Consider the following 26,548-nt stretch of genomic DNA (forward strand, 5'->3'; position numbering starts at 1 on the left):
CATGGACATTGTTGATCAAGTAGTTTCTTGAATAGTAGGGGACAGAATTGAAAGCAGTTCGAAAATCTACAAAGGGCATATACAGTGGCTGTTTTCTCTGTTGCTCAGGGGCCTTGATGGCATTTATTCTAAGTAAATTAATACTTGTGCCCAGGCCAGGGAGGGATAAATCCCGTCTGAAATGGATCTTGCAATTTTTCTTTAGTTAGCCATAAGTTGAAGTCTCTCTGCAAAAAAGCTCGCAAACCTTTTTCCTGGAGAGTCAAGGAGTGCAATTGGTCTATAAAACGCAGCATCGGTTCGATCTCCCTTTTTAAATATCGTGATGATTACCGACTTCCTCCAAGGAGGAGGGAATGAATCCCGTACTTAGAACTCGGTTGTATATTAGTTTGGAGTATACTAGCCAAAGCTTCTGGATGCTGCTTCAATATAACGTTGTTAAGGCCATCCGGGCCATGGGCCCTAGATGAGCTTAGGTTGGAGACAGATGTCAGAATGTCATCCGTATCAAATCATATATATTTATTTGGCATCACATTATGCAAGTCTATTTGACATTCTGGTAAGGGTGTTTGATAAAGACGTGCATAAATGTCATTCCACTGTTCAAGGATAGCATTCAATTGTACGGATGTCTGTGTCCTATGTGACGCCTCATTCAATAGGAAACAGACTCCTGCAGATGTTTTTGCAGCCATTTGGTTCAGTAGGTTTTCTCTATCCCTTTGCACCTAAAGAGCTTTCCTTGCTCTCAGCCAGTTTTAATACACAGATTTTAAGTGTTTTATTAGATTTTTTCTCATTGTGAATGGAAGAGGTTTCGTTTTTTTATGGTCCATCTTAAATCCGCTTTCCGTACTTTCAACTCATGGTCAAATACATGTACATTTTTATGACAGATCTGATTGCCTGTTGATTTTACTTGCATAAATTTTCGAAGAGCTGTTACATAACCGCCTTCTTCATGCGGCATGTCGCCTACAATTTCTGATGCTAAGGTTGCTTCTAGGTCTTCTAATGAGGAATTAGTCCATATTAGCCGATTTCTTCCATTATTTATTCAAATAGGACCTTGGTATTTTTTAAGACAATGTTTTAGGATGTAATAGGCCACAACCATGTTAGACACAGTTGGTTATGATCACTATGAATATTAGATTTCTAGGGAGTGTACTTTGTTCATGTAGCTCTGATCACTATATAAGTAGTCAATTATGGCCTTTTGCGATCCACATTGCCAGGTAGGTTGTGGTGAAATATCACCCTGAATAGTTCCATTTAGGATAACAAATTGCCTCTCTGACATGAGTCGGTTCCATCTTTGCTCTGTGTTTCTATCACGTCCACTAACCTTTGTCAAACAATGCAAGTTTAGGTCTCCCAGTATTATTGTGCGAGTCAACATCGTTTCTAGGGCAAGGAGATCAAGAATGCTTTCTACCTGTTCAGGTAAATTATCTGGTTGCAGCTGAACCCTCCCCCAGTAGATGTTTATAAGGGCAATTGTGCAAGTATCTCTCTTAATGTTAACTAGTTGAACTTAAGCGCTTTAGCGACATCCATGATTCCAAATTAAATTTTTGGGGCATTCTTGTTGCCACTAAGTCCTACCATCAGATGGCCCTTGGCGGGCATTATCGTTGGAACTATTACTATATCAAAAGTAGTCCCACACCGGGGTGACTGATAACCAGGTCTCTTGGATAGCAATTATCAAATTTTTGTAAATCATTGGTATTCGAATGTATTAAATGTCTGAAGCCTCGTGAGTTCCAGGAGACCAAGTGAATTGTCCCATATGCCCGAGTTCTCGTGCAATTGGCCATCAAGTCAGTTTTCATAATTGGTTTTACAGATTCAGGAATAGTATGGCGTCCCTCTAAACCATAAACTCTGAGTAAATTGTCTGTTTGATGCATCCCTGCACTTAAATCTGTGATCGTATTGTTCTATAACAGCAGGAATCCTAAATCATATAGTGATTTCAATTTCCATAATGTGTTCGATACCACAGAACGGATCCACAGTCTGGCTGTAGTTAAATCAGAGTCATTTTTGACTTTGAATTATTTATTATGCGCACCAGACAGAATAAACCGTATTCAGGCGCAGATGATAACTGGAACAAAAAAAACAAAGTTTCATAAGCAAAGAGTCTGGTGTAGCTGGCATTCTAACAGTTAACTTTTCACATTTATTTAAATAGAAATGTTTTCAATCTCTTTCTAAAAAAAGGTCCAGGGTTTCACATTTTCTAATTTCAAGTGGGAGTTGGTTCCAAACTTTAGGACCATAGGCACCAAAGCTTCTGTCTCCTCGTGAGATGCATTTTGTTCGTGGGGTACAGAGTAAGAGCTTGTCCTCTGAGCGTAGACTCCTTTTCGGCTGATATAATACAATTTTATCAGCCAAATATGCAGGGGCAAGCCCTTTAATGCATTTAAACACTAGGCATGCCATCTTAAATTTGAAAGGCACAGTGAGTAAAAGCAGTGGCTGCGAACTCTCAAGTGGTTAATAACCACTGAACAGGTTATCATGTCTGTTATGTCTGTTCTTGCGAGAGAGGGGCGCCCGCTACCTTTGTAAAACTATTTTTAAGGAACCTGGGATTGGTAACCCTAGGTCTCCTGGGGGCAACCAGACGTGGTCTCCCTCTCACTGTGCTTAGAGAGGCATCAGCTTCACCTCACTGATGATCCCCAACAAGGGTGAAACACGTGTATGGGGTTGCTGGTGGTACTCTCGTTCAGATTGAAATTGCCATTGTATTTCGGTGCTGGACTGCCCCTGGGCAGGACAAAGACTGATATGCAAATGGATATTTCCCATCTGTGAAAGGCACAGTGAGTAAAAGCAGTGGCTGCGAACTCTCAAGTGGTTAATAACCACTGAACAGGTTATCATGTCTGTTCTTGCGAGAGAGGGGCGCCCGCTACCTTTGTAAAACTATTTTTAAGGAACCTGGGATTGGTAACCCTAGGTCTCCTGGGGGCATCCAGACGTGGTCTCCCTCTCACTGTGCTTAGAGAGGCATCAGCTTCACCTCACTGATGATCCCCAACAAGGGTGAAACACGTGTATGGGGTTGCTGGTGGTACTCTCGTTCAGATTGAAATTGCCATTGTATTTCGGTGCTGGACTGCCCCTGGGCAGGACAAAGACTGATATGCAAATGGATATTTCCCATCTGTGAAAGGCACAGTGAGTAAAAGCAGTGGCTGCGAACTCTCAAGTGGTTAATAACCACTGAACAGGTTATCATGTCTGTTCTTGCGAGAGAGGGGCGCCCGCTACCTTTGTAAAACTATTTTTAAGGAACCTGGGATTGGTAACCCTAGGTCTCCTGGGGGCAACCAGACGTGGTCTCCCTCTCACTGTGCTTAGAGAGGCATCAGCTTCACCTCACTGATGATCCCCAACAAGGGTGAAACACGTGTATGGGGTTGCTGGTGGTACTCTCGTTCAGATTGAAATTGCCATTGTATTTCGGTGCTGGACTGCCCCTGGGCAGGACAAAGACTGATATGCAAATGGATATTTCCCATCTGTGAAAGGCACAGTGAGTAAAAGCAGTGGCTGCGAACTCTCAAGTGGTTAATAACCACTGAACAGGTTATCATGTCTGTTCTTGCGAGAGAGGGGCGCCCGCTACCTTTGTAAAACTATTTTTAAGGAACCTGGGATTGGTAACCCTAGGTCTCCTGGGGGCAACCAGACGTGGTCTCCCTCTCACTGTGCTTAGAGAGGCATCAGCTTCACCTCACTGATGATCCCCAACAAGGGTGAAACACGTGTATGGGGTTGCTGGTGGTACTCTCGTTCAGATTGAAATTGCCATTGTATTTCGGTGCTGGACTGCCCCTGGGCAGGACAAAGACTGATATGCAAATGGATATTTCCCATCTGTGAAAGGCACAGTATGTAAAAGCAGTGGCTGCGAACTCTCAAGTGGTTAATAACCACTGAACAGGTTATCATGTCTGTTCTTGCGAGAGAGGGGCGCCCGCTACCTTTGTAAAACTATTTTTAAGGAACCTGGGGTTGGTAACCCTAGGTCTCCTGGGGGCAACCAGACGTGGTCTCCCTCTCACTGTGCTTAGAGAGGCATCAGCTTCACCTCACTGATGATCCCCAACAAGGGTGAAACACGTGTATGGGGTTGCTGGTGGTACTCTCGTTCAGATTGAAATTGCCATTGTATTTCGGTGCTGGACTGCCCCTGGGCAGGACAAAGACTGATATGCAAATGGATATTTCCCATCTGTGAAAGGCACAGTGAGTAAAAGCAGTGGCTGCGAACTCTCAAGTGGTTAATAACCACTGAACAGGTTATCATGTCTGTTCTTGCGAGAGAGGGGCGCCCGCTACCTTTGTAAAACCATCTTAAATTTGATTCTGTCTTCCACCATCAACCAGTGGAGCGATCTCTGCTTTGCTGACACATGGTCTCTTTTCTTCAAATTTCCAATTACTCTTACTGCTGCATTCTGTGCTCTTGGAGTCTACCCATTTGTTTTTGAGGGATCCCCGCTAGCAAATTATTGCAGTAATCCTGGTGGGGGTTAGTCATCGCCCCGACCACAACTGCCCTGTCTTCCATCGGAATATAGGGAAGTATTTTTCGTAGTGATCATAGTGCAAAGTGAACTGTTTTCACTTTAGCTCCTACTTGCACTTCACTTTTTTTGCATATTGCAGTTGTTCCGCTAGAATCAGTGGAGGAGTACTTAGCATTTCCAATGGTTTTTTGTTCTTTGGACTGAACAGTAGGATTTCCGTTTTTGCTGCATTTAGTTGTAAATGGTGGCTATTCATCCATCCATTCAGTTCTTTCATACATTGATTAATTCTCTCAAAAACCTCTTCACTATTTTGTAGTCTAATATACAGCTGAGTATCATCCGCATATGAATGAAATAGCAGCCCATATTTCCTAAATATCCTAAATACAGGACGAAAGTAAAGGTTAAAAATGAGACGGGACAACAACAAGTGACGGTAACTTTTATACTGTTGCAGCTTCAAATTCTGCATTGGTTGCATGCTCTTGCTCTGCAAGTTCATTGTTGGTATGCTTAAATGGTATAAGTAACTCTGCAGAGTTGCAGAACTTGCAGAGTTCCTACACTGCAATTGCTTACTAATTGGAGTAGTCGTCGATTGAGTTTGCTTAGGTATCTTAGTGGCTGACTGTTAGTGAGGTCCACGCAGGGTGGGATTAGACGATGGTACAGCCAGAGAGTTAAGATTAGAAAAACACCCTTGATTTAACGACATCTATGACGCCAGAGACTTTTGAATCTGGTCAATCGTTAAGAATACGGGAATAGGCCTTGCTTGAACTATCAATGACAGTTGCTCCTGTATGGTTTGATTAGTTTCTCTTTGCTGATGTGCCATTGTGTTTGATCATTCGTGAACAAATTCGTAGAGATCGGCTTCTCCGTTTCAGCTTGCAGTTGGTTTAGAAGATTTAAATTTCCTCCATCAATGTGTTTCTGGAGATGATCCAAAGGTTTATATAGTAGGGTACGTGCAGTCATGGTTACCTGGCTAGACTTTTTCTTTGCAGCTGCAACTAGATTTGCTGCAGTTATTGACTTAGACTTTCCCCGCCGTCTGATTGGCATAGTTAGGGCATTAATAAAGCACATGGATTGCATTTGTACATTAGATCCTACTTGGTTTTTAGTTTGTATTTAGAACTTTTGCTGTATTATTTTGGGGGGGGGGTTATTCCTGTGAACAAACTAATGTTTGGTATTACAATAGGATGATTGTTTAATGGCAAGTTGTGCATATCAGTATCATCAGTTTGCGTATCTAAAATACGTTGGAGGGTGTTTCTTTTTGACGTGGCACTAGAGATTCCCTGTCGTCAGGCTGCTGCATCAAGACTCCTTTTGGATCTGCTTTACTATTAAGTCGAAGATTCTCTGTAAACATAGAATCCGTTTGTGTGCTTGTTAATGAGAACCACAATACCCGATTATCCATCTGATCAATGGTTTTAAACTGAGTCATGTAAAACGCTTTGTCGTGTAATGAGGTTTGTCTGATGAGCTTTCTTCTGATCCAAAGTTTCATACAGCCTCGCAATAGATAGCAGCGCTGTGTTCCCAGCCGCAAGAGTATTATTTGAAGCAGCAGTGTCAGATGATGACGGTTGATATACGTGTTGATTGATGCAATTCGTAGGGAGAATGTTTGAGCGGATCTACATGCACCGACCGCAGCAGATTTTCCCGCGACGGAAAAGTTTGCATGTGAAATGTACAAACCACTAAAGGGTGTACATTTCCCATGTGAACACACATTCAAAACCCCTACACAACCAAACTCCAACCCACACCTTCACCCACAACATAAACAAACCCTTCCTAGCTTTTTTTACACGCCGACTCCCTGAGGCGCCAGTTCCCTTACACTTCCATGATCCGGAACCGGCGCAGCAGGGACCTTTTTTTAACGGGAGGCTGCAGGGGTGTCCCCCGCAACCCCTGCTCACTATACCACACAGTATAGTGAGCAGGGTGTTCCGTGGACACCCCTGCAGCCCCTATTTTTTTTTTTATGTCGGCTGTGAAGCGGGGGTGTCCCCTCCAACTCCCGCTCACTAACCCCCCAGTCTTTTTTTTTTCTTCTTTTTTTTTATTTACCTTCAATGCATGCTACCACCAAAGGTTCGAATTTTTGGTGTTCGAACCTTTGGTGATAGCATTGTTTCTGATTTTTTTGTGCGTTCACACTTTTTTTTTTCAGTCCGTTAGTACAATTCTGTTTGAGCGCCTCAGTGTGGGATTAGTAAAGGACAAGGATAAAGCAGACGAGTGATGTATTGATTGTGCAAATATAACGGGTGACTGCAGTAAATTGTGATAATTATAAACCGATGTATAATGAGGGTCTGTATAAGTATTCTGTGATGTGTCAAGAGGAATTGACTCTGAATTGTGATCGCATGGAGGGCTGTCACCAGTCATTCCTCTCGATTCTACTATGTCCCCAGAATTATAATGAACAAACATGACTTCTGCCACGTCTGAAGCTGTTCCCTCATTTGGATTCATAAATAAGGGAACATTTGGTTCGGCATGTACAACTGCTATCGCTGTGTTGTAAGCTTCGCGCAGCTCCCGTACACGCCGGCATTTTGTTATTGGTTAGAGGTACAGCAGTTTCAGGGATGACAGAACCAGAAGCCATAGACGGCCGTTCCGTATTTTGAAAAGCGGCTTCCAAATCTGTGTCATAGATATCAGATATACTAAGTTCAGGTTTTCATGTTGAGAGCGCAGGCTTGTTCATGGGCAGGGCTATGATTTGTGTTTTTCCCTGAAGCAAAGGGACTAAGTTATGTGTTTCCTCGATTTGTAGCGGATTCGCTAAGTCAATAGGACAATAGGTTCTAATATCCTCCCACATTGAATGCGGGTGAGCTTGAGACTTTAAACAGCGCATTTTGAAAGCTGCTGTCGCTAAAGTCTTTCTCAGAGAAATCTTTTGTTTGAGGATAGAAGTCCAGGCAGCTTGCGGCATGCCCGATTTCAACAAGTACAAGCCCAGAGACATCTTAAAGCACTTTTACAAGGGGACATTAACGGAACGATTCAAAACCTTACCACTCTTGCAAATACTGGGTATGTCGCAGTGTCAGGAGAGCTCGCTGCTTCTTGCTCAGCAGCAAAGCGGCACACTCCTGGCACTTTCCAGTGCACTTTCCTGGTGCCCGCGTCGCAGCGTTTATAGGTGGTCTTGTTAAAGTGGGCGGGGCTTAACAATCAATTCAGTTTGTTCCCAAATAGCAGTATATATCTACATTACAAAGTTAAACACAGTGTTATAACGTTCTCTAAGAGTCCATATATACTTATAAGCTTGTTGGTGCTGAAGGGGATGATGGTCAGCGTACCACGTAGAGCAGTGACGATAATCAGTGGCTAAGTGGCACACTCCTGGCACCTTCTGGTGCACTTCCATTCCGATTTAAATTAGACTATTTCAAGGGAAGACTATCCCTTTTTTGTTATTAAAGGACCATTGTCCATATAGGAGTTAAACATACCTCAAACCTGTTGTGCTGTAATGAAGGCTTGAACCTCACTTCTGCGTTGATGGCTCTGTTCATCCTGTGTCACACTTTTGATTGCTCGCTGTGGTGCTGTATGCCCTTTAGGACTGGGAGGATGTAGCAGAGGGTGTGTAAAACTGTTCTAAGAGCAACTTTAATATAAAGGACAACTGGAACTAAGCTAAGTGGGGAAAGAGAGATTGACCCCATAAAACGATCACCAACCAATGGCACTGTGGACATGGCAAGAGTCAAAGAGCAGTGTTTATCGTGCAGCAATCAAACAATATATGGGATGCAACAATCAATGTTTGGGCTGAAACAGCAGTGCATGGGTGACAATCAGGAGAGGTATTGTATTGTTTATTAGCGCCTATACACAGGCAAGTGTTTCACTAAAATAAAGTAATCACTATGAATGTAATAATACGTTTTTTAAATTGCATTTGTTACATTTAGTGACCTTTTACACTACTCATTCATAGAAAGGAAAAATAAGATACCATATAAAATACAATACACACATCATATTAAGACCTACACACTTTAAAATCCGATGACATCATAAAACTATCTCGATGAGGCAAATAAAATCAATCCATGCCGAAATGCGATCATTAATCCTCTTAAACAATTAAATTATCTTTAAATCTCCATGGACCATTTCCTAACGACCCGTTGCCATATATAAAAGGCTGACGAAGCAGTCACTAACGAGACTTTGCTGAAATTTGAACTCCAGAATTGATCCGAAGTATGGGAGTAAATGTTGTAAGGTTTCCCATACTCGAGGCTCAAAGTGCCACATTGGGTCAAGATATGGCGAAGTGTTTCAGCCTGGTTAGCACACAATCTACAGAACCTTTCAAGTCCAGGAATTCCCTCTCAAGCCCCTGTATTTTCAAAGACCGGTAGGGTGTTTAGTCAAAGCACAAGTATGAATCTAATCAGGACCGTGAGCCTACGTTTTAGCAAGTAAGACTTCAGAGAGCCCATAGAAAAAGTCTGATACAAGTAGACCTCATACTTGTGGAGGCCAGCCAAATGGTCCAATGTTAATCCCGCCCCATGGTGTATGGACTTCTCAGTTTTCGCCAGATTAAAGTCCAGCCAGGACTTTGGGAGATTAGCTATGCCAACCTCCACAAAGTAGGACCTCGCCAACATCTCTACAGGCCACCTGGTGTGCGGTCTAAAATTACTATCATCGGTGTACATCATGCAGGGAATAGCCTCCCTGCCATACCACGGCGGGTGATTGTCAATGGCCAGAGCAAATCAGAAATATACAGGTTGAAAAGCAGAGGGGGCTAAGGGACACCCCTGCTTCAGCCCTTGCTTTGTAAAGAATGGACCAGAAAGCTCCCCATTCTTGTGATAATCTAACCCTGACCTGGGCGTCACTGTACAAAGCCTTGAGAAAATACAAGAGCAAAGAATCTGTGCCCCATCGTGCCAACTTTTTCCATAGTTTCACTCTTATTACACTATCAAAAGAGTGGCCGAATAATCGATAAAGCGTGGGTAGCTCTAGGTATCCGACATCAATTTTAGCACAGCCCAAATGGAGTGGGAGGCACCACACCCATTCCCAAAAGCCGTCTGCTGGAAATTTAATAGACCCTTCTCTCTGGCCCACGAGGACAACCGCTACATTTGCAAGCCAGCAAATAACATGGAGCTGCAATCCAACATTGCCAGTAGCCTGCAATTAGCCGGTTGGTCACACAGACCCTTCTTGTGGACGGGAATCAGAATTTAGGCTTACCAAGTGGGCGAAATAACACCAGAATCACAAATCTAATTAAACAGTTGATGCAAAAACGATGCCCACCATTGCAGGTCACCCTTTATGACCAGATTGCATAGTCCATCAGGGCCAGTGGCCCAGGTACCTTCAACCTGCTAATACTGAACACCAGGTCGGCCTCCCTTATGTGCCGGCCTACCATTGAATCAGACTTGGATTCTGAAGCCTCCCCCACACGAGGGGCACCTCCCCTCCCACCCATACAATTTCTCAATATGCTGGCCCCAAAGCTCTGCCGATAACCAGAGAGCTCTCCGGCCCCCTCACCCGCCCCATAGTTGCGGATTAGGTGCCAAAACCTCTTTGAATCGTGGGTCTTTATTAGGTGGTTAAAACGTTTCCAGCCTGCATTATTCTCCGAGAATCTATATGCCCTCATCCAACTCTAGTAACTTGTCCTGGTAGCGGTTATGATTTGAGTTTCTCCTTCCTAGTTAATATTTGTTGTGGCTCAATCTGGTATCAGGAACTGTTTCTGGTCCCAACCAATTCATGTACAACATACAATGGTCACTAGCCGATGTATCCCGGACCACAAGTTCAGGGGTAAATTTAGCCAGGCTGTGATTAGTGAAGCTGAAATCGATGTAAATACTATACTGTCCGTTTGACCGGATGGACTGTGTTCCATCCCCAATCACCACCAGAGGCATGAGTTCAAATTCAGCCAGAACTCCGAGCTCCACACCAAGGCATACCCCTCTTGCCCCACCTCACTCTCCAGTGTTGCAGCTGCCTATAAATCGGCATTAAAGTGTTCAGTCAAGTCAATTGCACCCTTGGGACACTGCATCAGCCAGCAATGAAACGTCTCCACCGCCAACCCCACGGCCATGTCCCCCACCAGTTGGGTCATATAATGTGGCCACCAGAGTAACGTGGCCACCAGAGTATCTTGGCCAGGCCAAAGATCTTTCGTACGAGCCACCAGGACATTTCCATGTGGCCTGGAGGGAGAATATTCAGAAATGTTACAAGCCACTTTTTGGGCGGCCCTTCAGCGGCAGAAGAGAGGGGCGGAAAAGAGTTGTATATCCATAAAGAACAAAGGAGGAACATAACCATGTCTCCTGGAGACAAAAACACTGTACATTCTTTAAGACTGCCAAAGACTCTAGATTATTTATAAGGGAATTGTGGCCTCTAGAAATTCAGGACAGCAGGGTCAAGTTCCTCACCGCCACTTGCTAAATCGGTCAACACCGTTGGTGCTCAACCTGGAGCCATTGGCCATGCTGTCTCATGGTGAGCTGGTTCCCCTTAAGCTGACTTGTCGCCTTTAAGAGATTTATGGGCTGGGAACTAGGGAAGTGATCGGTCACCTTGGCCTGAGGGATGGAAAACCATAATTTCAAAACCCAGGTGGTGTAAAGCCTCGAAATATTTATATATACGTTCCACCACCAATGGTGAAATAAAAGTTACTAAAGACCAATTGAGCACATTCTCCAGACGAGGCAATTCCAATTTACATATGTCCTTGGTTGGTGCAGAGGTCCGGAATAAGATACAATAACCCCAGCAACCATGTTCGAAAATAGGCTAAGTGCTGTGGGGTTGATCTCCACAAACTTGATCTGTAACAAGTCCTTATACCAAGCTACATCCATTTTTTTGCCCATGTTGTCAAGAGAACTAGGTCTCAACTGCTCCACTCTTTCTAGCCAAGTCTCTCGATTGATTGTGTGCTGAGCGAAGGGCCGAGAAAATCCTGAAGGACCCTTTCCCCGGTTGTACCTCCGTTATACCCCTCTGCGTGGACAGAGATTCTGCCCTAGGGGCCCTATAACACGGGCTGTGTGTTTGGTACAAGGGGCACTGACCCTTCACACATGATTTCAATAAAGGGGCGAACAAGAAGTAAGGCCGGAGAGGATTTTGTTTGGTCATGCAGTTGGTGGGGTCAGGGGAGCAGTTCCGGAGCCGATGGGGGGCTGGAGCCACCGATACGGACTGTGAATGAACGGACCGCCCAGGCATATTCTGAGGTTCAGCCTCCCCATTGAATGACCAAGCCAGTCATTCAGGGGGCCCTGCAAGCATACCCGTCGCACTTCTCCATTGCCCATCCCCCTTGCCACCATCTTGCCCCGTTCCTTCAATAATTGGACATGACATGGGCCCATATGAGCTCGTTTACCCCTTAGGACCTTGTTTTGGTCTTCGGTTGCTGGATAGAAGACATGGCCCACGAGGGGCCCAAACTCATAGCGCCATGTGCCAGATTGAGTTCGATGTCAGGAGGGGCTGTTAGCTAAGGAGCCAAAGGGGATGGAGCGGATGGGGAGTACTAATCCCCCACTCACTGCCGCCAAAGCAACTCCTATATTCACCTGGCTACCAGCCTTCGAAGAAGCCTGAAGAATTCTCTCAATCGCTTTAGACAGGCCCTCCTTTAGGCCCAACTGCTCTTCCGCCATGTTAGAGCAAAGCTGTAGCAGAGCATCAATTTTTGCTTCCAGCGTCGCTAAGGGACTACCGCAGAGATACTTAGATTGCAGGAAGCATCCCGCGGGGAGTGAAGCGAATCCACCGAGACCTCCTCCTCGTCACGGTCGTCACAGGGACTCAGCAGCGGACACGAAAAATGTACGCACAGACTAGTAGTGCTTCCAAACGTACTTCCTCCCCCCGCCCCCCCCAGAAATTTGAAGAAACGCTGCCAGTAAGGTTGATCTACACCACCGCCCCAGGCCCCAAAGCCCAACATCTGAATGCCCACGGATGCCACCCTTTCCTTTTAAAAAGCGAGGTGTCTCTCTCTCACACACACTCACACGCACGCACGCCCCTCCCCCCGCTATGAAAAGGTCATTTGCAGGGAGGGGGGAAAAATTAAAGGTGCAGTATTATTTTTCCTTCCAAAATAGGGGTCAGCCAGTAAAGCACACGTCTGCCTCACTTCCAATCAATAAGTAATCCAGGGGATGGACCAAAGAAATAAAAATGCAAAACATTCAATATATGGGATACAACAGGCGAGGCGCAATAAACGGGATGTAATGAAGAGAAGTTTGTGGTATGTAACAATCATTAGCCCCCTGGAAGGAGCGCAGGTCAATCTGGAAGCTCTGAATGCAGGCTGTATTTGCTGATATAAGCCCAAGTTCCGAGCAGCCCGAGTGCAGTTAGCATGCGCCCCCTTCCCCGCTCCTCCCTCACCCTTTAGCACCCACCTTGCTCACATGCTTGTGCTAAGGTTATGTTTCAATATCTTTGTAAAGAAAACTTTTTTTTTTTCAAATTGTATCTTGTGGCCCTACACTGCACTCCCCCCCGCCCCCCCCCAGACCGGTTTCTGTGTTGACGACGTCATGGTCATCAGCATGGAAAACAGACTAGACAAATATGCCAGACGCACAAGGTAAGATTTCTTTTTATTTAAACACATCATTAGCACTCTGGTATCAACTACACAGGTGAAAATGGCGATAGGACTCTTGGGGAAAGGCTGACTGCATTAAGGGAACTTCACTGCGCTCAAGCCCTTATCTTGGGTGGGGGGCCGTTACCGGCACATTCCCTTCGGTAACCGCCTAAATACATGGGGTGAAATAATCAAGGAGTCATACATAGCTGCAATAATCAAGAATCGAGACGAAATGTGTGGTATTAAACAATCAAGGAGAGTTACATGAGATGCAGCCATCAGTACATGGGAAGGAATACTCGAGGAAAATCTATAGGATAACACAAATTTAAGGCGTGCAACAATCGTTGGTTGTATGGGGTACAACAATCAATATATGCACGACACAATAAGGAGGAATACACAAAATGCTGCGGCCAAGGACCCCTATCTGATCTATACAGGATGAATTCCAGGTCTGTGGGGTGGCAGAACAGGGTTTGGATTAGCAAGCAAATGGGTATGAAGCTAAAACTCAGCCCTGCCCTGAGGGGCACAGGGGTATATAGGGAAAACCAAGGAATAAATGTGTTCCACCACAGTAAACGGGGACCAAGGAGGAAGGTAGAGAAGTGTTTGGTTAGTGGAAGTCGTTATGAGGGAGGCTGAAACTTTGAGATAAATAAAAAGATACAAGCAAAACGGAGGGTGCAGGGAAAAAAGAAAATAAACACACTTTTTAGTCCACCGAAGAGAGAATGCATAAATTGATCAATGCAACACATTTTTGGGAAAACTGAATTTTAGAACATCACACGATGAAAAATAGAAAATAATTCAATAACATCGTTTTAGAAAAATCATGCAGAGTACACGCTAAAAACGCACAGAAAAATAATGCACAAATGTAAAATGTGCACTTGATTAATTTGTGCAGAATTCCTACATTTCGTATGACCTGGTACCCCAGAAAAGACATTTTGTTTGGGAGGAGAGAAATGTGGCCTTCCACTAATGTTTTACCGTTTACATCCAACAAATACAATGATGCTTTAAACGGCATGGCTTAAAATACTTGAATCTGCATTTTGGCTAAACTATTAACCACGTAAATGCATTTTAAGATGGTCAGCACGCTTTTATTATGCCTGCAACAGAGTTCTGTGACGACAGCTCCGCTCATTCCTTTATCGCTTTACATTGTCTTCGATGCCTCCCTAGAGGGGCGCGTGTAAGCCGCACGTCCGCAGCATCACTTCGAACGTTAGATTAACTGCCACGTGAACAGAAAGTAGAGGAAAGGTCACCGACTACCGAGCATGCGCACACAAAAACCTAGGTGAAAGGAAAAAGCAATGCAAACTGAAAACGGACTACAAACAAAGAGTAGCTATGCGGCTCTTTGCTCTTCCCAGGCCCTGGTTTGTATGGTAACAGTTCCACGCTTTGCAAGTTAAAAAGAAAAAGGGTGGCCGTCTACTTCTACAAATGAAGTTTAAGGAAAACCTACCCATTTAAGGTTTTGGGAAGGCACACTATATTTAAAGAAAAGTACATCCGTATGTCACCCACCAACCACAAAGCTAATCGTTTCAAAGATTGCACTAGAACTTTAGACTATCACCTCAAAATTCGTAAAACGGACATTGCTCCCCCGTAAGATCCAGTTTACGTTATGACTTTGTGGTCACAGCTTAAACTTAATGCCAAGGTGACTTCGTGCAACTCCACCCACCCTCCCCCAGCCCCCACTACATACAGCCACTAAATAAACGAGGACCATTGTCTGGACTGGTAATACAAAGCCAGGGACGTCATTTAGGGGTCGCCAGAGGTTGCAACTGCAACCTCTGTGGTCTCCCTCGCGACCTCTTAAAAAAATTAAAAAAAAATAAAAAATGTTTGTAATGCACGCTCCTGGGCTGTGGCCAGCACCATGTGGCTCTTTACTTCTGGAGTGGCTGGTGGCTTTCTTTTTCAGGCTCCTTAAAGAAGAAAAATAAGAGCAAAAGAGTGCCACAAGTCTAACACTTTCGGCACTGACCCTAAATAAGAAATTATAGAAACACCAAATAATGTGTCTTTCTGCAATTCTGTACAATAATTGCTAGACTCATTAAAGGTTTATTTCAGGCACGCTTCAGTAGGTGGGTCACTGATGTAGTCTGTTCTTGAACGCCTCAACTCAGCCTTTCATCCTTCTGAGGTCGATAAATGAGTACCAACACAGGTTGGGTGATATTGGGTGTATATTTTTTCTATATAAAGCGCTAAAGCGTAAGTGCTATATAATAACACATCATTATCATTTGGTCATGGACGTCTGCTTGCATTCACAGTAATTTGGTAATATGGGCCTATACACACTGATCTTAACGATACATATGGCGATCCATTCTTGTATGAAATGAACATCACATTATAGTGATATCGTGCCCATATTTTTCGTAGTGTACAATGCTATGTGATGCCACTTCCTGTTTTGTCAACGGGGAAAAGTCGTGTTCCATCGCTTCCCTCGATATCACTTTGGGGTGGGGTCAAATAACATCACTTCCTGTGATGTCATCAGGGGGTAAAGGGTCATGTGATGTCACTTCCGCTAGCTCTGGCATTTTGGTGAAATGACGTCCCGGTACAAAGCTCAGTATTTACAAAAGGGCCACGATGTCTGACTCATAGTGAACAATTTCTAATTAGGAGATAAGCAAAAAAGTGTGTTTATATGGGTACTTTGGTAATGATCAAATCGTGGCATTTTAAATGACTGTTTAAAAAAGAAAAACACACAACTAATTAAGAGTTGGGCTCGCATGGGCTGATGCATTGGGTATATGGGGGATTTATCCGCAATGAAAACAACTATGCAGTCACAAATCACAATTAACTTGTATTTTAAATTGCACGTTTTCGCTGTTGCAACAATAATCATAATGAAACCCAAAGAACCCTTTGCTGGAAGATGAGCGACAGCGCCCTCCAAGCACCCGTACACCCATTGAATTCTCATTTTTACGATACTGAAATAACTAATCCTCGGCCATGATCTTCCAGCCCACATAAAATAGATTCAAACATATTTATAGGAATCTGCGCTTTATATATAGCGCTCAATCACATTTGTAAAATGTAGGGGGCAGACTGTCGGAAGTTAACCTCATATGAGAATGGATGGGTAACATCCTCTTTACAGAGCTGCAGTCATCAACGTTTTCTATGTTGGTAAATCGATCTATATATACAATATATATATATATATATATATATATATATATATATATATATATATATATATATATATATGTGTGTATATTTTAAATAGATATTAAATGAACATCAGGATTGTTGCTGAGAAGATTTACATTTCAATAATAGGGTACGAGCATGATATATGGCTGTGAGTTTTTATTACATTACTAGCACAGAGGACTAGTTTAAAGATATTATACTAGCCATGCAGCTTAGGGCGTTCAGGCGTACAGAGGATTGCTTTATCAGTGACTATGTGACCGCTGGACCGATTTTTCCATGGGGTCGAGTCAAATTCATTTAGTTACTGTGCTGAAGGGGAACAGGCTTTTCAAAATTAGCCTATCAACCCTAAGTGTCTACAGTGGAGGGGTCTGCTAAGCTTTACATGCAGAACACATGCACACGGATTAGAACCTAGAAAAAATATTTCATCTTAAACTGGCCAGTCTTAAATCTCGGTAACTAGTCATTTAACCGTTTGATCTCCAGAATATTGAATAGGTGTCTGTGAGCACCAAGTGGTGGTTTTGGGAGAAGGGTAAGGATAATGAGAAAGGGGAATAGTGTGGATCTTCACATTGACTAGATCTCCTGGCTGACATGCTGAAGGATGTGGGAAAATGCATGGGAGGGTGCACGGTGGCCTAGGAGAAGTGGTGCAGAAGGGAATATGGGACTGAGAGACAAGATTAAAGCACTCACCAGCTCTGCACCAGTTGGACAGATGGTGTGCCCAACAGCCGGTCGGGCAGTAAATTGATCTCCTTCATGATGTTGGCAAGTCGAACAGGCAGTTCCTGGCGCAGGAAGGAAAAGGATGTCTTCTCGCAGGCATTGCTGGACCCTAGATGAGATAGAGGCATGAGAAGCTGAACATCTTGAGCCTTTGATGCCCTTTGTTGATTGCATACTGAATCCCTTACATTGCACATCTCCAGCCCCACACCACAGACCACTGTCCCCTGCAATAATCAGCTGTGTTCTGCATGGCACCTTGCAGTCCCAAAGTACGCCTAGCTCCTCAGTTCCAGGGCGCAGCCATTTCGTGTCTCCAAGCAAGATGCATTTTGACCCTGTGCACTGCAGCCCATGTACCACATTGGTCCTTTAGACAATCCCACTCTCGTCCAATACTGCAACCATCTCGTCCTGCACCGCACTTTGTTTCACATGGTTAACACTGTCCCCACAAATGCAGGCCTTTACATGCAATTCGCTATTGCTCTATCCACAATTTATGCATGCCCAACTCCCCTTCAAGATCGCACCACCTTCAGCATTCCCTATACCTAGACATTCTGTAAAGTTAGTCCCACAGATCTCTTTATTTAGTACACTTATAATTAGCATTCATTTCATATAAATAACGCGATCCATGCCAAAGACGGGGGATTTCTGAGCAGAACTGTAGAAAGATAAAAGTCAGTTCATCAATCTCTTCCGGAACTGAAAATGGGTGCCAGTTGCACTGAGACAAAGAATGCTTTGCCATCTCTTGATATTTTGGGGGTTGCCAGAGCCAACAAGAATATGGGGTAGCCCCCTTCTAGGTTTGGTTTCTATGAACCACATGGCTAAGGGCTTTCACTCGAGGGAAGGAACGTTTACTCAGTGCCACAACAGTTGCTAAGAATTACTGCAGGGTGAACAGAAGGGGCCAACAAGTTGGAGAGTGATCTTGGGTTTCTCTTGTAAGAGGCAACAGGGAGAGCATAGGTGGAATGGTGAGGAGTGCACAGGAAGCAGTTGAAACATCAGACTAAAAGGAACAGTTGTGCCCACATACAAAAACATGGGTAAAGCCTCATAGCAAGTATCGTTATGTTACTGGGATTTATACTGTGCAGCGCTGACTTTTGCATGGTTTCCAGGCACTCTGCCAGATCTGAAGAGAGTAGATGGGTTACTGGGGGGGTTGGGGGGGGGGGCAAATGGCGTTGCGATGTGTTGGAGTGTACAGACATTCAGTAGACAGAGCTCTGTATGCTGGTCCGTTTCCAGATGGTCTGTGCTGAGGGCAAGAGGCATTTATGATCAGATGTGTGCCCACGTTGCTAGGATGCATTGGAAGGGGTATAGAGTGCTCTATAGAGCGATATTTTAAAAGTGCTGAGTGTAAGTGACATAGTTGGTTTGCAGATAGCATGTTTGAGCGTGCAAAATGAGAACGTTAGTGTTTGGAGATTTATGGGCTCTTTAGGGCATCCTTCCAGCGAGGAATGAGAAAGATCACAGTAGAGCACATACTGCAATTAGTAACCTCGGAGCACGCGCAAAGCGGGGGCCCAACATGACAGTGGGCTACCAGTGAGCAAACTCACCTTGAGACACAGGGGATCAACATCACGGTAGGCAACGAAATATGATGACAATAATGGGGCAATGCAAAATTGGAACAGATTATGTTAGAGGTTTATGTATGCGACCATTACTCCTGTATTGGCTGGGCGGATTGAGTATTTAATGGTGCTCACTTTCGAGATGAAGACATTTGTCATGTCTTCAGACAAATCCAGGGTGGGTTTGATGGACGTTGTTGCTTGGCAGAAGACATGACAATTTCTTCATATCAAAAGTGAGATCCTGGGTTTTGTTGGATGCTTGGTTGATGCATGGATTGATGAAGTGTCAAGAGGGGTGTGTGATTAATCCTGTAGAGTCATCACTAACCCCAAGCCTAAAGCCTCCTGCAATGTGGCCAGGGGAAGGCATCCGCTATCTGATCCTGAACCTAGGGGTGGTGTTATGAGGGAGGATCCCATGGGAGGAGATGGCTGTCAGGGAGACGGGATGACCTTTGTAAGAGAGACACAGTAGTCCTCTCTATATGAAGGGGGACCACAGGATTCCTAAATACCTGATGGCCTGTTGTCATTGTGCAAATCCTTCCCCTCTTAAAACCCAAACCACTGTGTATGAACCCCCCAACCCCCAGCATTACATAATAACATTTACACCTCAGTTATGCAGGGTTTACATAGAACATCCCTTTATTATAGAGATTTTGATCTGGCTAGGACTCCTGGGCACAACATCCCTACACATACCCTCTAATCATTCCGACAATCTCTATTCCGACAATCTCTATTCCAAAAAATATTTAAAGAATCTCGCTTGAGAAGTCTAGAATGTATATGGACTTAAATTCTCATAATACCTGAGGTACTAAGATGAAGAAGATGAACAAGGAGTCAATGGGTAGGAAACGTGACTAAGTGTGAGGTACAGTCTAGTTCTTTTAAACCAAACAAGCTGTGTGGGACATTTAAACACAAAGGTTGCCTACATCTGGAAGATCGAGAAGGAAGCAAGGAGAAAGGTTGCAGAGTACACCAACCGGTAAGCAAGGCCGGCAGCAGAGGCAATCCAGAGGGGAAGAGCCAAGGGGAGAACGGTGAACATCTGCCTGCAGCGGGTCAGCAGCGTTCTAGACCAGTGAAAAGAAATGCCAGCAACGAGAAATTGAATGAAGTGCAGCGGGGCCAGGAGAGAGGAGGCCCTTTAAAGTTGTGCAGGTCCTACACTGACACAGGAACTAAATGAACCCCTGCATAGACATGGCAGTCAGCCCTGCAGAATACTCTTGCAGCCACAGCACGGTATACCAGTGAGTCAGCCTAAGAGTAAAAGGGTCCAAAGACATGCACAAATGGGAAAGTATTTGAAGAATACTTTTGAATGTCGACCAAATCGAAGTAGAATAAAACTGCAAGCATGGTACAATTATCCTAACATGAGATGTCCGTTGGGAAAAACCTGGAAGCAACATTGCCATAAGTCAAGAGACATCCGGAGAGAGATAAGGAGGCAAGAGTTTGGCAGCTCTCCTGACATGAGATGTCAGTTGGGGGAGATCTGGAGCAAGCATGGTCAAAGGACAAGAGAAATTGAAAGAAAGGAAGGTCGACAGACAGAACTTGAACCCTCATATGAAATGTCTACATGGGGCAATTGGTACAAGTAGCCACTGAAGACAAGTTCGGTCACTGAAGAAATATGATTGCGTAATGTTTAAAGTAGAAGGGAGACCTGATAAGGAGTATCAGGTAAGAATATTTTTTGGGAAGGAGATCTGTGGAAGTCAAGAAGAAGATATTCCTCGCAGGAGCGTAAACCAGGATATTAAAGGATTAAGTTGAGAAATTCCTAGCAGGTGAGTACACCAGGAGAACAACCGTGTAAGAGAGAAACTGTATCATTATAAAAAGTGTTCTATGAAATAGACATTTGGTTTGGCCATCCTCAGAAAAGTGTTCTGTGGAAAAGACATGTGTTTGGCTATTCTGACAACAATTTTCTTTTGGATGAGACATTTTCATTCATTTAGATAGAACATTGTTGGAACAACATTTCCAACAGGCTTCCTGAATTGGTTCAGGGAAAGGAAGCCAACTCCTGGATACAAGGATTGCTTTACTGGAATCACCTATTTGAACTTCCAGACACTTTCTTTTATTGGTTTGGAACTAGAGACTTTTACCTTGCACATGTGTATACAGATACAATTTGGACCAAAGGTCAACTTACTTTAGTTTTAGTTTCATAGGTAGGGACATTCTTATTAGAGAAGGGACAGAGAGGAGTTTATCCCACCATTTATGTTGTCATTAACATGGCAAATGTTAAGAACCATACAACTTTATGTCTGTCTCTCATTTCTGACCTCTCAAAGGGGTCTGTATTTCCTTGCATGTGATACAAACGCCTTCTTATCCAAGTGGATCCCAGACATTTCCCAAAGTTGCTACAATTTGAAACCTTCCCTTTCAGCACAACCTGTTGGTGATCTTACCATTTATTTTTGCCATTCCCAACTGGTTATTGGCACTTGGTTATAACAGGCATGTTCGTCAAGCACTTCTTGGGTTGCTAGTCTTTCACTGTTGCCCTTGTAGATTGGGGCATAGTGATAGAAGTTAAACCGTCTGCCATTTTTTCTGGCTCCACTTTCAGGTCTCAAAGTTACATGAGAAACGTTCGGTGACAGTTTCCATATATTTCCCAATGGTGGGGCTCAGAGTTTAGGCCTCGTTAAGGGGTGGTGCGAGCAAGATTAAGACACTTTTTTGTAGAAAGGGGCACCTTTTAATCAAAGGCAAATTGTATATTCAGACCTATTCTCAGGGAGTAAAGTACAGTACTCAGCAATTGAAGATATATCAATACCTTGCAATGCAGTCTTGTAATCCTGGGCAACCATCCTAGGCACTTCGATCTTACCCCCCACAGGAGATGGGGCGCTACTGGAAGATGGACATACGCATTACATCGTTTCCATTGAATCTTTGACAAGGAATAGATTGTGAGCTCTTGCATTGCAGATGGGGAAAAGAAAGCAATCAGAACTGTGATATGGAAGGATTTATTACACTACAGGAGGGTGCAAAATGTGAACTCGCCACTAGCTATTGGATAGTGAAATTGGACTCTTGGTGAGTGAGAAAGCGTGTGTTGTATGTATAACCCTGAGCTGGCGAGAGATTGTATTTATGCCTAGTCAGTAGCTTGCGACTTGAATGTTTGCCCCCTGCACTATAGGCTTGCGATTAGGGGCATGGTCCTAGTCAAGCAGCATACTGCGAGCTCTTAAAAGGTTTAGGTCTACTTGGTCAAAAATATTTGACCTTTTCACATTTGACCGAATTGTCCGTGCTCTTATTTTGGTCAAAAATGCAGGGAGGATACCCGCCGCAAACTCCCCCCTACTAAATTTGACATAATCCATTAAAAACCTTTATGAGCACATGACAATCCAAGACCTACCACTATAAGGTAAGACCAGCATAATCAATAGAATAATTAACAGGATCAATCTTGGGGTGAAAAACTGCTTTGGAAAAGCCAACAGTTTCGGCTTCTGTGTAGGAGTTTGCCAGTCACTGCCATAATGGTACTACCTGGGCAGAAGTTGCAAGCAACTGGAAAATTGTGTGATTACCTGGAAATGCCTAATACCTACACAAAAGCAAAACGATTGGCTTTGTCAAGGCCTGTTTGTTTTTAACAAGACTTCAGAGCTAGGCACGGATACACATCCAGTGGCCGGAGGCACACACAGTTAAGCCATTTTGATTAAACAAGTAGCACATTTACAGCTGCAATTAAGTCATACACTCCCATAAGGCAGCTTAGAAAGAACACCGGCAGACAAGGTTTCAGGTATCACGCAGGAACATTAAAGAGATCCCAGAATCATGCGTTTGGGTGGGAGAGGCAGGTGCAAGGTGGGAATGGCCATAAGGATTAGCATAGCCATGGGCAGTCAATGGGTGGGTACACAACAAAACAACATCCACAAGTTGCGTTTTCCCCCCTCACATGTCATCTCTCTCTTTGCTGCACGCCAATGTAATAGTTATGGCTTACAGTGCTTAAGAGCCATCCCATAGCCAAAACTTGAAAGAGTAGTGGCAGGCATAGGCGCCGTGTACATGGGAGCACTTGCCCCATTTTCTCCTTGCAGAAAGGGGCAAGAGTATAATTGTGCCCCCGTCTAGATTTTGCCACAATAAAAAAAAAGAAAAAAAAAAACCACACACCAAATAACGGATCCAGTGACATGCTCTTCTAAACCATACCAGGGCTTAGGACTCCTCTCCTGTTGGGCTCTGGCTTGGAGAAGCGCGACCAGGCCTCTTACATAATTAGAGAGTGCTGTGCATTTCAAAGTGGGAGGCTAGACTAATGGTCACCTCAGCCTTGACTAGGGGTGGGGGCACAAGGGAAGTAGGGAATTCTAAAGCAGAATGCTACCCAAAGACAACTCACAAAACATTCAGGGGGAGAGCCACAGTTGTTTACAAGGCCCCGAAGTGGAATCTAGATCCAACAACCATAGAAAACAGTCATTTTGGATAATTGAGACTTAAGGTAACGAATTTAAAAGCAAGTTTAAAAATAATTTTCCAAAATCTAAATTTAATTCAATGGCACAACCAAAGAACAATTCAAAGAAAAATGCACCTTTTGTGACTAATTTCAATTCACATTGTTATCTAAAACAAACATCAAAATAAACTAAACAGAAATACCAAAAGGGTAAAAGGCCTTAAACAGGCCCCTGCTGTGGCATGGTATTTTAACTGAGCAGGCCCTCCTCGAAAAACATAGGGAAAAAACACAAGGACTGCTAACATGACCAGAAACCAGTGACATGCAAATTATAAAAGAAAACAATATGATAAACCAAGAATTTAAGAATCCCCAGAACCCTAAAACTATGTGTGCCTTACAACTATGGCTGCATTTAAATGTTAGGTCCTTTCTGTCCAAAACATATTAACAGATTTTCAGTGGGTGGTTACGGCAACTACATCTGTCTTAACCCCCAAACTCTTACTGAAAAAAACAAAAACTGCAAAAAGCAATGATCATTTGTTGTTAGTCGCCTACTCTCATTTCGGCTTCTAATGGCCAAAGAAGATTGTAGGCCAAACCTTCATCAGGGCGAAAAGGTTTATGATGAGGTGGTCATAGGAGTGATATGGCTGTTCAAAACAATATACTTAATAAAACACACCATAAGTAATCAGAGAGTTTTCTTCACATTGGCATAGGCAACATGTAGTAATGTTCTGGTGTACATTACTTTACAGTGTGGTTGATATCAGTGGAATGTTATTGTGTCAGTAGAATGGCATGTGCTTTGCGGAATGTTGGTGCCTTTGAATGATGATGATGTGTGAGGTGGACAGTTAGAGAGAGACCTCAGATGGAAGTGGGTGGGCCATTGTATTCTTCCTATGTACTCATGAACTTACCTGTACAACTGGGCCCAATAAACTATCAGTAATTTACCTGGTTCCTGCGTGCTGTATGGTGGAAAGACCCCACCTTGGTTACTTCACAACACCCCGGCTCCCCACTTGTCACTTTGCAAGCAGTGTTAACACTTAATTGTCAATTAAACTGATTACAACACTACATATAGAATTTATATCCCTCCAGTCCACCCCACTGATGCCATCCGAGAGCCTGAAGGTGGCTGTGCTGTAATCAGTTTAAATGAAAATTAAACTAGTTTATGTAATGTGAATAAATCTTAGTCACAACAGTTTCATTTTCTTTTGAATAGTTCTGTGATTGCGTCATTTATTTAGTTTTTGGAAAACGAATTTTAAACATGCTTTAAATTCGTTCTCTTTGATCAAGTCTCAATTATCCACAAGTACCCTGCATTCTTTGTCCAAAGACATCTCTGCAGGTTAGGCGACTGTTGCAGAGATGCTTTATTATTAGACCTGCCTGTAAATACTATGAGCCCCCAATTCCTGCTGCAAAATGTTTTGTATGGACCTGGGGATGGATACAGATCCCTCAACTCATGGTGTGGGAATGTCTGCCCCTGTAGCAAAAATACAAGTTTGATTATGCCCCGTAGTGAAAGTTTGCACCATTGTTCCTGGACACCCAAGATCTACAGTTTACCTTGAGGCAAAGTCTTTGGAATAAAACTGAACAAAGAATGATGCTTGGTGTATATAGCAACTGATGTCACATCACATGACTTTTAACAAGTGCTGAAGGCTTTTGAGATTTGACATCTGATATTCAGCAAAACAATGATTTGCTCAACACAGGGTTCCCAGTGACGACCAAGTAGTCACCTCACGTCAACCGAGTCTTGGTTCACCAATTCTCTATGGTTTCAATTATATTCATATGAACCACATACAGGGCACTCCTTGTGGGGTTAAGATGTTCATAGTGCTTTGGGACAGTTGGGCCTCACGTCTACACGGAACGGCACTCCAAAGACAGTTTTGGCAGGAGCACAGGTCCAGCTTTTTGCGGGCCAATTCCTCCCCTGGGTGTAAGTAAGCCAAGTGAATGGTGTCATGGGTTCTTGCTCAACAAATACAGGAACACCCATTAACATCTAAACTCTCTCCATCTCTGGCATTTTGAATTTGTAAACCACCTGTAAAGACTAGAAGTCGTGCAGCTCAAGCCTTAAGAAGAACTTGTGTGCAAAGACCTTGGACATACACTATGGGCTTACGTTTTCTGAGTGATCCTCTTCAGAAGATCCCACACCGGTATGGCAGCACTAAAAGACAAGCAGCTCACATGTGAAATAACACCATCCCCCATAGTTTGGACCACGTAACTGTGATTGTGTGAATAACTGTTCGACGAAGACCTCACCAACATCCTATATGACAACCTTAAAAATTCATTTCAATGCCTTCTCCTAGGAGACAATGACCCCTCTGACCAAAATGCCTCGCATACCAACGACTCCATTAAGGAACTAGGGTTCACCCAAAAAGTTACAGGCCCAAGCCACATTAAAGGCAGGACCCTCAATTGGATTTCAGAGCTCAACTGCCAGGTATCCATTACTTCCAAAACACCTCAGCCCTGGTCCGACCATCACTTGATCGCCTTCGCCCTAGCGACCACACGCCCGCCCACTGCCATCAGCTTAGCCCCTGCCATTCCTACTAGAAATAAAAGAAACATCACAGATGAAAATCTCATTCCCCTGATTCTTCCCACTCTGAACGCGCTTCCTGACCACTCAGACCCTTTCATATTGGTAGAGGAGTACAAGAAAATAATGCTATCCTCCCTAGATGCTATAGCACCCCTCAAACTCACTCAGAAAGAGTAAACCCAAAAATCATGTAAATACCTGGTTCACTCCCCACTTGAAAGCAATCAGACTAGACAAACGTAAAAGTGAACAAATCTGGAGACTAGACCCCAGCAAGACACTAATAAAAATGGCCATAGCAAAATATCCACACTCTATAAAAAAAAAAAAAAAGAGAGATCATCCTCGCCAAACAAACATCATGCAATCTGCGCATTACCCAAGCTAACTCAAGCACTAAAGAGCTGTTCACCATACTCAAAGAGATAGAAACGCCCATCCAAACCCCAGACACATGCCTCAAGGATAAAAACTGGTGCACCAGTATTCAGACTGCCCTATCTAACAAGATAACGACCCTCCAAGCCAAGATCACCAACAAAAAAGAAATACTCCTCCAGACCCCCAATCCTAACGTAACCCCTAGGCCACAGTTGACACCTAACACACCACACAATATAC

The 26,548-nt window shown here is 43.8% G+C and overlaps 1 protein-coding gene across 2 annotated transcripts in view; it reads right to left on the reverse strand.

Annotated features, from left to right (window-relative positions):
* Positions 1–26,548, reverse strand: part of PDK2 (pyruvate dehydrogenase kinase 2) — a 202,660-nt gene that overhangs the window by 167,580 nt on the left and 8,532 nt on the right. The window contains exon 2 of one of the 2 annotated variants that reach the window (XM_069634361.1): positions 17,191–17,332. In XM_069634361.1, coding sequence (XP_069490462.1) covers positions 17,191–17,332 — 142 coding nt within the window. Of the gene's footprint in view, positions 1–17,190; positions 17,333–26,548 lie in introns of those variants that run through there. The other variant, XM_069634362.1, reaches the window with a different exon arrangement.

Source organism: Ambystoma mexicanum, chromosome 13, assembly GCF_040938575.1.
Source record: "Ambystoma mexicanum isolate Mex_15411 chromosome 13, UKY_AmexF1_1, whole genome shotgun sequence".
NCBI classification, from domain to species: Eukaryota; Metazoa; Chordata; class Amphibia; order Caudata; family Ambystomatidae; genus Ambystoma; species Ambystoma mexicanum.